This window comes from Rhinopithecus roxellana, chromosome 21 (genome assembly GCF_007565055.1).
Source record: "Rhinopithecus roxellana isolate Shanxi Qingling chromosome 21, ASM756505v1, whole genome shotgun sequence".
Lineage (NCBI taxonomy): Eukaryota > Metazoa > Chordata > Mammalia > Primates > Cercopithecidae > Rhinopithecus > Rhinopithecus roxellana.
Window position 1 is genome coordinate 60,980,307 of NC_044569.1, and position 14,347 is coordinate 60,994,653.

General features: G+C 40.0%; 1 protein-coding gene across 3 annotated transcripts in view; it reads left to right on the top strand.

The window, feature by feature from the left end:
- WDR7 (WD repeat domain 7) overlaps window positions 1-14,347 on the top strand; it is a 400,989-nt gene that overhangs the window by 287,379 nt on the left and 99,263 nt on the right. For all 3 annotated transcript variants that reach the window (XM_030925915.1, XM_030925916.1, XM_030925918.1), the window contains exons 21-22: window positions 577-763; window positions 12,828-12,945. In XM_030925915.1, the coding sequence (XP_030781775.1) occupies window positions 577-763; window positions 12,828-12,945 (305 nt within the window). The remainder of the gene's footprint in view (window positions 1-576; window positions 764-12,827; window positions 12,946-14,347) is intronic.

Here is a 14,347-nt window from a genome sequence, read left to right on the forward strand (position 1 = left end):
CATGTTTAACAAAATCATGTGAAGAACTTACCACACCCTTGACATAATTGTACTGTATCAGTACATACACCAGAATATAGAGGAAAATAGATGCTTTGGGAGGGAAGCTTTTCAAACTACCTGTTCTCCATTCTCCATCCTTCATTGCAATGTGCCTGTAATAAGGGGTGTTTTGAGGGGGAGTATTTTACATATGAACTGTGTTAGATGCAGAAGAAAGGTTAAGAAATACCGTATTACATTATTTGAAACCATCCCCATTTTGCAGAACCCTGAGTTAGGGAGAAATATTGTTTGGAATTTAAGATCATTGATATGTTTTGAAATTATATATACCCATTTACATATAATATGTAATTAAAACACTTTAGAATACGGTATGAAATAATATAGCCTAACTTTTCCAAGAATGTGGCTGAGCAAACCATTTATTTAAGATATTTGTAGTCTTGAGGTTCAGAACCTTTTTCAGTTAAAAAAATCAAAAATGGATTATATTTGGAAAGTATGCTTCAAAAGAAAAGATTACAAAAGTAAAATTCCCTTAATGCTCTGCGTTGTATTCTGTCATTTCAGGCAAGGCACTGACGTTTCTTCTGCTACAGCCTCCAAGCCCCAAACTTCCTCCACACAGCACTATCCGAAGAACAGCCATTGATCTGATTGGACGCGGGTTCACCGTTTGGGAACCTTACATGGATGTCTCCGCTGTTCTGATGGGGCTTCTGGAACTTTGTGCCGATGCCGAGAAACAACTTGCCAAGTATGTGCGGATCCCAGTTAATTGGATTTGTCACTGTTCTTTGTTTTAGGGGTTTTTTTAGTGGGCTTATTGATCATTCTATAGAGATTGTGCGTGTTTAATAGACAAAGAATAGACAAAGGTCTCCGTATGTGAAGTTTTGAATATGGACAATGGAAAGGAAGCATGTTTCTATAATTGTAACACAATTGAGATTTAGCCCTGAGCCAGTGAATGAGATGTGACTTAGTTTTCCAGTTGTACTTGTTGTACCGTGAAGTATTACTTGCTAATAATAGTGTAATATAGTTGATAAGGAAAATGATATATATATTAAATACTTGATACTTGATCAGAAATGATTATGGCCAGCATACATGGCCAAATTGGGGAATTGCTTCTCCATGCTCATGTTAACCTTTAAATCAACTTCATTGAGGTTTCACTTAAACGCAGTAAAAGACCAGCCATGAGGAGGTGGCGGTGATCCAGGGAAGCAATGATGAGAGAGTTCTACAAGAGGAAGATGAACTGAGGGAGCTGCTAAAGTGAAATAGGTGGGAAACACATGTGGTGACCTACTGACTAGGATTGATGAGGCAGGGGGTCCTGTTGGTGGTGGAGATTACTGCTGGTTTGGAAACTCAGCCTCCTGATTCCTGCAAAGAGTTCTTTTGTTTCCTTTTGATGTATAATACACTTATCATGAAATTTACCACTGTAGTCATCTTAAAGTGTTTAATTCCATGGCATTAAATATAATCACAGTGTTGTGCAACTGTTACCACTGTTTAGCCCCCACAGAACTCATCCTGAATGGAAGCCCCATGCCCAGTAAGCAGTCCTCCCCTGTTGCCACTTCACCAGGCCCTGGCAACCATTGCTCTTCTTTCTGTCTCTGTGAATTTGCCTCTTCTGCATATCTCATAAAAACAGAACCATACAAACTGTGGTCCTTTGTGACTGGCTTCTTCACTGACATGATATCTTTCAAGGTCCATTCATGTTGTGGCATATAATAGTGATTTGTTGCTTTTTATGGCTGAATAACATTCCATTCATAGTTATATCACATATAGTTAATCCATTTACCTGTTGATGGACATTTGGGTTGTTTCTGCCTTTTGGCTCTTGTGAATATAGCTGCTATAAACATTCGTGCATAAATATTTGAACACCTGTTTTCATTTCTTTGAGTAGACACATAGGAGTAGAATTTCTGGGTCATCTGATAATTCCATGTTTAACTTATTGAGGAACCACCAGACTAGTTTTCCCACCAGCAGTGCACAAGAGTTCCATTTTCTCTACAGCCTCGCTAACACTTGTTTTTTCTTTCTTTCTCTCTTTAATTTTTTTAGTATAATCATCCCAGTGGGTATGAAGTAGTTGGAATTCTTGAACTGTCCCTTAATGCCTCCCTTAATTAAAATGTTACCACCACTTGGATTTTCTCAATGAATGGTGTTTCATTCTTGTCCTTGTTAACTTTTTTTAAAAGTAGAGTTCTTAGCCCTTTGCTTTGCCATTCCCTTAAGTTCTGGCATGCTTTGGGTCCATAGTTTTCTACTGACTGCTCTATGCTCAGAAAGTAGAGATCAGAGGAGCAACTGAAGGCTAGAATGGAACTCTGTGGCTTTGTCTACAGATAAGACATTGCTAGCCCAAAGTCCCAAGGTGATTGGTAGAGGACATTCATTTCAAACCTAAACAGCTGCTGCCCGCCCCCCAGTTCCCTCCTATCATACTACCATGCGTCCTACACTTTACCTCGGTATCTCCCTAGCCGTATGCCCTCCAGCAAATTACTTTACCTCTCTGTATCTACAAGTTGGGGCTAATTAAAGTACTTGTCTTCTAAGGTATATTAAATGAGCTTATATTTGCAAATTGCTTAGAATAGTGAGCATATATTAAGAGATGAAATGTCTTCCTATGTGACAGAAGTACTGGTGCTGATGCCATTGTTAGGGCCTTGTATTCAGCAGATCAAGAGCTGCCTGACTCTAGAATGAGCAGTTTAGCATAATGGTAGGCAGGATAGTTTTCTGGATACAGGAGGCCTGAAGATTCTCAATGGGACTTGAAGGATTAGGAGGCGATTTGAGCCCAGGAGTCTGTGCCTATAGTATGAAGCAGCTGGCCTTTGCGTGAAGCCCCAGAACATCTTTTCAACCTCTGCCCTCCCCTTGGCTGCAGCTGCCGTGTACGCCCGCCACACGTCAACAGTGCTGGCTTCTGTTATTGCAGCTCTCCTGGTTTGTCTTGAGAAGCGTTCACATTTTTTGATTGTCTAAAATTTTGCTTTGACTTAATTTTGGAGCTCATTTTTAAATCTGATCAAAACACAATTTCAGTAGTATGCACTGTTTTGTTGCCTGGGAGTAAAAATGATGGGCTTTTATTCAGGGTTAGTATTTTTTTGTTTGTTTGTTTGATTTTGTTTTTAAATAAATTTACATTAGGCTTGTACCAGAAAGCATAAAGATGCGCTTAGGTCTTATCTACATGTAGTTTGTTCACAGACACAAAAACTGAAGTTTTCAGTAGGCAATTTAAATCTTGCTGCTATATCCTTTTCTGTCATGAAGATTAGTATGACTTTCTATACACAGCTCTGAATAAATGAATGTATCAGCATGTAGCCTTGAGGAGTCCAATGTAATTTTCATCATGATAAATTGCATAATAAGCAAGAAAATGTTTGCTTATTAATCTATAACAAGATTTAGATTGAAAATGGCCTGTTACATCCGTGACACACTCAGCAGAGGGTGCAGAGGCCTGAGATGGTGGGAAGTGGAGCAGCGATGTGTGCAGGGGGTTAAGTGTGGATCTTACCCTTGTGCTGCCCTGCTGGGCTGCCCCTTTTTGTGCCTGATTTACTGTGTACACAGTAACACTGCTCAGCCGCCTTGCCTCTGTCTGTGATGTTAAGCTTGCTTTATGAAGAAGCTTTTATGTTAGGCTTGTGCTTTTTAAAATTTCAGTTCACATTTATTGAAAAAGAAAAACCATAAGCAATGTTTCCTACTTTCTTCATATGAGTTTCTGAGGGCAAGGGTTTTGTGGAGGGGCAACCAGTCAGGTCCCCTGCCTTGTCTGGAGAACACATATCATGACAGAGTTCCCTTTTGCCTCTCCCCCATGTGCCGACATCTCCTGCCAAGCTGACTCCTAAGAGATCTCCTAAAACACTGTATATGCTTCGAGATGAGTAGGGTATTTTCTGACTGGGCTTGGTGGCTCGTGCTTGTAATCTCAGCACTTTGGGAGGTTGAGGTGAGAGGATCTCTTGAGTCCAGGAATTTGAGACCAGCCTGAGCAAAATAGGAAGACACCCATCTCTAAAAAATAAATAAATAAAAAATTAACAGGGCATGTGGCATACACCTGTGGTCCCAGCTGTTCAGGAGGCTGAGAGGGAAGGATTGCTTGAGCCAAGAAGTTCAAGGTTGCAGTGAGCCATGATCGAACCACTGCACTCCAGCATGGGCAACAGCGAGACACGACTCTTAAAAAAAGAGTATTGGAGAATGGCGTAGACCCGGGAGGCGGAGCTTGCAGTGAGCCAAGATCCGGCCACTGCACTCCAGCCCGGGCGACAGAGCGAGACTCCGTCTCAAAAAAAAAAAAAAAAGTAGTTTTTTCCAGAATTGGTTACCCCTTTATTTTAGAAACATGATATGCAATTTTACATCTTTGAAATCAAAATATCTACAGTTGTTTTCTAATGTTTTCAGATATTTTGCCAAATCTTTACTATTTATTGATTAATCAAGCATATCAAATAACTAATATATGAAAGGAGCATTAGGTATTCTCTGTAGTTGCAAATTTGAATCAAAGATCATGTCTTCAAGACAGTTGCAGTCTTACAGGAAAGACAAGATCTGCCCCAAAATAACCATGACACAAAGTGAGAAGGAAGGTAAAAGGTGTAGACATTCAGGACATAGTGAAATGAATCACCCTGCATAACCAGAGGGGATACAAGGAGGGGTTTCATTTGGATCTGTCATTTGAGTGATTATGAGGAGAGGAGGGGAAGGACAGGGGCATGCGAAAGAAAGGGGTAGGAAAGCACAGGCATGCCAGACATCTGGTGAAAGGAGGAAAATGCTATTTTTAGCTAATTTTATTTGTTAATTTCTTGTAGAACTTAAAGTGGGATTCTCCCATGTAAAACTCAAACACAGTGGCTGGATGTGGTGGCTCATACCTGTAATCCCAGCACTTTGGGAGGCCTGCTTAAGCTCAGGAGTTTGAAAACAGCCTGGGTAACATAGTGAGACCTCCGTCTCTACAAAATAAATAATTACCTGGGCATGGTGGCATGTACCTGCAGTCCCAGCTACTTGGGAGGCTGAGGAGGAAGGATGGCTTGAGCCTAGGGAGGCCAAGGCTGCAGTAAGTGGTGATTGGACCACTACTCTACAGCCTGGGTGACAGAACAAGACCTTGATTCTAAATAAATGAATAAATCTCAGACATAATTTCCGTCCCAGTTATCTGAGGGGAATAGATTAGGGTCAGATAAAGGATAGGTATGCCTTTACTTTATGAAAAGATTGTTGCAGTGAGTTTTTTCTTTGCTTTTAACACCTATCACATAGCCTTATGCAGGGATATAGAGGCCTGGGATGCAGTCCTCCTACTGAATGCTTATTACCTATGAGTTTCTGTGCCATTCAGGTCTCCATGTCCTCAACTTGTTCTAGAGAAGTTCAAGAAACAGGCATTATCATCCCCATTTTGCAGATGAGAAAAAAATGAATCTGATAGAGAGATGCTGCCTCTTATCCAGAGTAACATTGTAGTCTCTGAAAAAAATAGGATTCAAACCCTAATCTAGCTTATTCCAAAAGCCAAAGCTCCTACCACTATGCGAGCTTGCATTCCAAATCTTAACATCCACAGAATTAAAACAATTTGTTAAAGTACATAATCAGAATTTTCAGTGTACTTTAGATTTTTAGATATGTTTAATAAAATTATTTTCAACTGGAAATGGTGGTTCACACGTGTAATCCCAGCACTTTGGGGGGCTGAGGCGGGATCACTTGAGCCCAGGAGTTTGAGACCAGCCTGGGCAACATAGTGAGAACCTGTCTCTACAAAATTTAAAAAAGCTATAGGAGCATGTAGTTCCAGCTACTTAGGAGGCTGAGGCAGAAAGATCACTTGAGCCAAAGAGGTCAAGGCTGCAGTGAGCTATGATTGTACCACTGTACTCCAGCCTGGGCAACAGAGCAAGACCCTATCTCAAAAAAAAAATTATTTTCATCAAAGATTTTGTACCTTCTAGGATGTAAAAGCCATATTTACATATCAGTAAACTCCTGAGTACTTGTGTCATATATTATATGTTTATTCTTATTTACTCATAACATTTGCCAAGTGATTTGCTAACAATAAATGTTGAATAAAGTCATGGGATTTAAAGATTTTCATTTTAGAGATGAAAATCTTTTTCAACATCATCTGATCCAGTACCCCTAATGTGCTATTAAGTAAAAATAAGGTTTAAACAGATTAAACAATTTGGCTGAGGTCACAGTGGTACTCAAAGAGCCAAGACTGTCACTCAGGTTTCCCAATTCCCATCTTGCAGCTCCTGTACCATATGGCTATGCCACCCTTAAAAAGGTGAGTGATTTGCAGGTAAAATCTTATGTGAGGAAATTTTTTTTTTTTTTTTTTTTTTTTTTTTTTTTTTTTTGAGGCGGAGTCTCGCTCTGTCGCCCAGGCTGGAGTTGCCGTGGCCGGATCTCAGCTCACTGCAAGCTCCTGCCTCCCGGGTTTGCGCCATTTCTCCCGCCTCAGCCTCCGAGTAGCTGGACTACAGGCGCCCGCACCTCGCCCGGCTAGTTTTTGTTATTTTTTAGTAGAGACGGGGTTTCACTGCGTTAGCCAGGATGGTCTCGATCTCCTGACCTCGTGATCCGCCCGTCTCGGCCTCCCAAAGTGCTGGGATTACAGGCTTGAGCCACCGTGCCCGGCCGATATGTGAGGAAATTTTTAAATAATGGGGATGGACTGTTCATCCATGATGAACTGTTTAAGAGAAAATTGAGACTGCACGTCATTGGAATCATAGATTGAGCCATCCCGAGCTAATTGTGAGAAAAGTAGAAACATACAGTATTATCCTTTTTGTGCATTCATAATTTTGTTAGATCGGTATGGGTATGTGCATATAGATTGATAAAATGTTAGAAACAGCAGAAAAATCCCACTATACAAAGGAGCAGAAAAATTCTTGTGCTCTTAGAAGGCTGGACTTCCACTTGTCTAAGTTGTGGTCTGTGATTTTGATCCATTTGCCTCATTCATGTGGCAGGACCTTTACTCTGAAAGAGAACAGTGGAGCAGTGCCGGCCTAGCTGCTGAAGGGGCCGGGCGAGCATCACATACTGCCACAGCTGAGGGACGTTAGTGAATTACAGACTGCCCACTGCTTTTCTGGGATCATCACAGTTTACCAAACATTCAGAGAGAAGCATAAAGTCCCTGGAAACCACACATGCTTTGATGACACATGACACATGACACAGTGCCATTATTAGAAAGATTCTTTTTGAACTACATAGACTGGGAGAAAAACATTTTTTGTATGCTAACTCAAACCTCAACCATTCTTGAATTTTGAGGGTGAAGAGTGGAGAAAGAAACACATCATACAAATGCTAAGATGCTTTAGGATTCCATATTTAAGCTATTCATATTTTTCCTGTTTCTGTGAAATTATTCTTAACAGAAAATTTATAATCTGAGGAAGCCATATAAGTAAATCCTATTAGCATAGTTTTTATTCACTGTAATTGTATTTAGCATACAGGAAATAGATCTTAAAGATATACATTTGAGGAAGGAATTGCCACCTTTATGTTTAGGAACTCAATGCCACCTGCGAGTTATGAAATAAAGGTACAGCATGACAGAGGAATTGAAGATATCTTGTTAAATTGAGGACAAATATTAACATACCTGTTTAGCCAGGAAGGAATAAAATGGGAATCCCAGGGGCTATACATTAAGTATGCATTTTTAAAGTCATTTTAGTAGTCTTTGTTTTTGATGGAGACTCTTTTCATTACCCCGCTCCTAGTGACAAAAATTTACAGGCTATTCAATGAAATTTTATATGTCTCCCCCACCAGCCCCCCTGGAATATTCCCTTACACTGTTGCTTAATTTGACAGATGATAAAGTCTGACAGTTTTAGATCATGACATTTAACCAAAGTGTTCTTTCATGTAACTTTTGAAACGCTTTCACCACGATGGAGTGAGCTTTAGAACAGGATTAATGAGCAGTTCTGTGAAGAGGGACTTCAGCCAGCGTGGACGATTTTTCCATTCATATTTTTATTTAAAATATTTGTCATCTCTGATATTTCATATTGGGTGTGTACACTGAAATGCTGAGTAAAACAGAGAGTCTGTCATGACCACTTTTTTTTAGAATAAAGAGAACCAAAAGACCCATCCTATAAACCTGTGTAACAGATAATCCGCATAATAGCCAGATAGGCGGGATCAGATGAAACAAATGCGTTCCATGTTTACATGCAGATTCCAGAATAAGGTTGATACTCCTTTAATTTCAAACCTCTGATAGTATGGTCCTTCTTCATCCCCCATTAAAGCGTATCACACAGACAATGCACTCTTGACTTTAGAGATAACCAAATGTAGAATTAGACTTCATCTGTTGGGACTACCAGATCAATTGCTTTGACTTCATTGCCTGGTCAATTCAGTCCAATAACTAGCTTAAATGATTTTTTTTCCTCCTGCTGAATTTGCCAAGCTACTTCACTTACTGCGTAAGTATGGAGCTACCACCATGTCCAGGGGCTGAACTGGGCACTTTGGGGAGATACACAGAATTAACAGGCATGTTTCAAATCTGTACAGAGTCCATAATATAAAACTAATACGTAAGTCCTGGCAGAATGTGATTTAGTATTAAGGGCCTGGAATAAATGGGGTTTGTTGTTGATTATTTTTGTTTCACTAGAAGTCAATGAGTGCTGTAGCAGTTAGAGAATACCATGTGGGAAGACCAGAATTGAACAGAGAGGAGGGAGGAGACTGTGCCAGTGGGGAAAGGGGTGGAGGAGAAGCATTAGCAAAATACTGGAATAAAATAAGGAACAGACCTTTAGGGACCAGCTTGGAAATTAGCCTGACTTCAGGAGCATTGGTGTTGAAAAGAATGAGTTGAAAATTAGGGAACTAGATTATGGAGGGCCTAGAATCTTAAGCCAAGCTGTTTAGAGTTTTTCCTAGAAGTGGTAGAGAAGGTTACTTTTAAGTAGGGCAACCAGGAAACAAAGGTGGTGCTTTGGGAAGATGACTATGATGACGGTGAATTGAGTAGACTAGAGGAGGGACACAAGGTTTCTCTCTATGCCTTGACCACCTCTCTACCCTCACACACACAGCCCCCTACTTTTGCACTGTGGATGCCATACCCTCCAAGTCACTGCAGAGCCCTGACCTCAGAGCTGTAGAGTTATCCACACTCTGCAGTCTTGTGCTCAGACTGCCGGATGCCAATGGAGGGAATCCCTCAGGTGTGCACACTGATGCCTTTTCAAAAGCGCTGGCTTTTCCAACTTCCAGTGAACTCAGTGGACAGTAGGTTCACATGTCTTTGATTCACTTCCTTCCCCCTTACCCTATAGCTTCTCTTCTAGACCCACCATCCAGCACCAAAGCACCAACCTTTATCATTTTTCTTACTATAAGAAGTTTGCTGATTCCCCCAAATTTACAAGGCCATTTGTTGACATGGAAGGACAATGCATGGCTATGCCTTTTGGCTTGAAACGGCGACCTGCTGGTAGTTTATCTCATTTTCCCTTCACCTTGCTTCTTTTTATGAGAAGCATCTTTGGTCAGAAGAAGCGGTTATTGTACATATAATATAGGAGCCGGCAGGGCTAGTTGTTTTTGTATTTGTTTCCTCATTTAATCGTCTTGTCAGTGCTGTGAAGTAGATATTTTAATATACCCATTTTACAGATGTTGTGCTTATTCAGTCCAGGGTGGCCACAGGGCACACCATAAGGGTAAGGGGAAAGTATCCACTTGTCACTGTGGCGTGAGCCGTGAAGATCTGTCAGCTGACCATTTCCACACTCAGGTGCACACATGATTGTGTCTCTTCATTCTGGGTGTGTGTGTGTGTGTGTGTGTGTGTCCCTCTCTTAGCCTCTCACTAAACATTTCTTTTCCATGAAAAGAACCAGAGAAGGGATGGAAGCAAGAACTTAGAGGTAATGGTGAGTTTGCTGTGATCCTGCTTATGTTGGTTTCCAATGGCAAGGGATCCCAGCAGCAGACAGCTGGGGACAGACTGGACTTCTTCTAGGAGGACACTGTAACTCTTGTCCTGCAGAAGCCAGACCCTTTCTCTTAGCACCTAGGTAGCAGTATATCCACGGGGAGGACAGACAGGCACCCAGAGCCATGAACTACAGCAGGAGTAACACCTTCCCTATTACTATATTTCTCATGACACAGCCCAGTTCTTTGGGTAGCAGGATCACTACCATTCATATTTATGTTTCAGATGCAATCCTCAGTAGTTCACAAGCCTGGTTCAGCAGTGTATTGCCAATCCCACCCCTGTGAAGTTGGTCATTTTTGTACCCACACATAAGACTTCTTATTTAGCTGAGTCTGATCTTTTTGATGACTTTGTAGATGTTAGTTCTATTACGTAATATAACTACTCTCCCTTACAACTTTATAACCACACCAGCTGATAACTGTGCATCCTGTATCATCAAACCATTATTAATATTGAATAAAACAGCTGAAGGCCAAGTATAAAACGTATCACTAAAATCTTCTCTCAAGGATGCAATCTAGCCACTCATCCAAAGCCACTGAGTTTAGTCACAGTACTGGTTCAGTAATCCAAGTAACCACAATATGGTCACACCTCTCCCCACTGTATTTTCTCCAAAGGTTAGCTGTCCTGAAAGACATCACACAACTACCCAGCCCCTCACTTAAGTTCTCAGACCCGACTTCTCACTTGTAAATACCTGTATCAACCACTTCATAGGGATATTCTGGAGCAGATGCAAAGGGTGTGAAATAACACAGGAAAGCCTGACTTTCAACCTAGACCTTGGGCTCTGCACCCACTTCTTCCCCTGTAGCGGGCCTTCCAGATCTGGGATGGGCTGCCCAGGAGATGGACATTCCTTTTCCCTGGCTGACTGCTTGTCAGGGAGGTTGCCTGGGAAATCTTTCCCAACTCCAGCATTCTGTGATTTTATTGATTTTCCCAAACTTGATTTCATTTTGTTTAGAATTATTCAACTAATGTAACATTTTGATTGTTTATAGCCTTTCAGTATCATCAGTCCCTATTCATCTACATCGATGGATGAAGGGAAGCATCACAGGGTATCTACAAAGTTTAACTGGCTTTTGAATCCTTGAAAACTTGACTTAAAATTTGGGTTTATAATCTGAATTTTGCAATAAGTATTAAGCCGTCTAGCCTCAGCACTACTCACACAGTAAACATTTCTTTCACTGAATTTGCAATTAGCCAAGTTTAATCCAGAAAAGAAACTGGCCAACTGCCCATCCTGCTTTCTCACAAAACACCTCTTTCTAACTCCTACTGGGACCCAAGAATGTCGGGCTCTTCCATGGCAGGGAGGTGGGAGATGCCCACCGATGCCTTCTGCTTGTGCATTGTTCAGTATGTGTGTGTTCTCTCCGCTCACATCTTTCTTTTCAGTGTTAAACATCAAAGGAAAACTCTCCATACTCCATACTCTGAGCCGCTGCTTCATCTCTACCCTCGGTATGGGAAAAAGAAGAGAGACAGTTATACTACCAGTCAGAGATGTAAGCAGTGTAACAGTCACAAAGACTTATAAGCAGAACTTCCTTTCACAATGATGAGAATGCCTACGTCATTTTTATTTTCAGCTACAAGTTAAAATAATGGTTCTGAGATCAGTTATAGAGATACCTATAAACTTTTTGAGAATTTTCAGTAAATACAATCCAGTTTACACATGAAGCACATAGACTCATTTAATTGGAGTAGGATAAGTGTTCATATACATATTTCTTATACATGTCTTCATATACATATTTAAATATAAAAATATTTCACTCGGGAAACTATAATTATATCCCATACTGAGTAACAAAATACTCCTTGTATACAGTTAATGGGCAGATCACGTACCACATTTTAATAATAGTCTTGATATTGTACCCAGTGGATTATATATAATATAAAGGAAGCTTGGAAACAAGAATGTTGATATTTTCAGTGTAGTAGAGGTGGAGAGTGAATATAGTGTTACTCTCCTACCATGACCCTGGCATTCTGACAGTTTGGGAAGATCTCTTTCATTGTGTGCATCGTCTTACAAATAGCCTGGACAACATCATGCCATTTCTTCTTTATATAAACAGAATTAGTATCAGTTAATAGAATTTTTGGCATTAGTACTAAGTAACTGTTGGTGAAGCATGCTGTTTAGTAGGTTGGGTCTAAAAGTACTAAACTGGGGTATACCTGACGGTATAAGGATATTTCAAATGAAAAATAATATACAAACGAAAAATAATTTTGTCATTCTCAATACTTGTGACAATTTTATAGACAGGAGTGAATCTTGCCTTCCTTTCAGATATACAGCCTTAGATACAGTCTTTTAATATGGCTTTATAAATAACTATTTTTAGGAAAAATTTGAAAATACTCAGCACAATAATTCGTTCTTACCTCATTCTGAGCTTTGTGATATGTATTCAGTACTAGTTCTTGATAATTTGTTAACAAGGCATTTTTAACACTTTGGACAGATGCACATACTGTTTTCAATCTTCACGGTTAATTATTCCATTTTGTATTTGATGCCAGAACACTCTGACTCCTAATCACTGCCCATTGTTGCAAGTCCATTATATTCTAACTGTTTGAGTGCTCCCATTGACCTTGAACTGACATTATAAGCTGTGTCTAATCTTTTCAGTCTATATTTCTAATGCTTCTTTTCTTTTTTACCCTTTTTCTGATCCCTGTTTAGCATCACAATGGGGCTGCCTCTGAGCCCAGCAGCTGACTCGGCCCGCTCTGCGAGGCATGCCCTCTCGCTCATTGCCACCGCCAGACCACCCGCCTTCATCACCACCATAGCCAAAGAGGTGAGCAGAGCTTCTCAGTGTGCGCCATCTTCTCATTCAGAGGAATTATTTGATACTATAAGCTGAGGGTTCATATCCACAAATAGTCTTTCTAGTTTGTTCTAGAACAATGCAAGTTAGTAATTTAGTACTGAAATGAACACATGTGTCTGTGTGCATGCACACTGAATTCCACGGTGTGGTGCATTCATGACCTGTGCTTCTGTATTCATTTCTGTTCTCAATTCACTTGTAAATCTTTGACAATCATTTTTCAATCTGAATTATAGCAGGCATATGAAAACTCAAAGACATTAAAGGTGTTCACATTTTTCACAGATAAGTACCTACTTGTCATCAAAACTAAACTTCTTATTTAGCACTGGCTCTCCAACTGTAAACAAAAATGTAAGTCATAAACTTGCTAATTGTTTTTCCTATTACTTGTCACAGATAAAGACTTGAATGCCAATTGATTCCCACGTTCTTAGTGTTCAAACTAATTGCCCACATCTAACTGGAAAACTAGTAAAGAACAATGAGCCAATTATTGGAACTTTCCTATAGGTCTTAGTAGGAGGAGGAAAAAGAAAGAATCATCAGCCCTTAAATTTTTTTAAAGGTTTATTCCATTTCAGCATGAATAATGGGGAGACGCAGTGTCCATAGGGTGTGGGCTCTGTCTGAGTTGTTTTTCCTGTAGCTATGATGAATTTTTAAAATAATAAATACCTCTGAGTCTACTCAGATAAACTGAAACCTATTGGGCCTATGTCTGCCCCAGAGCTATCCCTAATAGGCATGCTGTAACTATTTGTGCCAAATTTCGCTGGGAGGGGAGCAAAGAAAGTCCTAACAACATTTTGTATAGGCTTATTTGAGGCACTGAGGCTTTGAATTCATATCTAAAATAAATTTGTAGACTAAGGGTGTGCATTTTTCTAATAGTGCATAGTGTTATAGTAAGGTTCCACTAGATTTAAAATATACATATGTATGTATTTGTTTTGTAGGTATTACATAGTTATGTATAATGTGTATATGTATATGTGGGTACAAGTGGTCAATTTTATTAGTCTTGGAAGATTTTTTTTTTTTTTTGCCAGTTTTTCCCATCAGTGGAATATGCACAGGTTGTAATATTGAATATAGTGAAAAAGCCTCACATTAGTCTGACAGGTCCTTGTATTAATTGTGTTTTCAAACTTCCCTTGCACCATTTACGTATGAGTATTTTTTTTAAATGAACTGTTAGAATACCCATGCTTTGAATTCATTCTACTCCAGCTTTTGGTTGGAAAGGTAATTTTAAAATAACAGTCCACATTTATTACCTTTAAAAGCAAGTTTTCAGCCTGTTACTGTGGCATGTGCCTGTAGGCCTAGCTATTTGGGAGGCTGAGGCAGGAGGATCGCTTGAGCC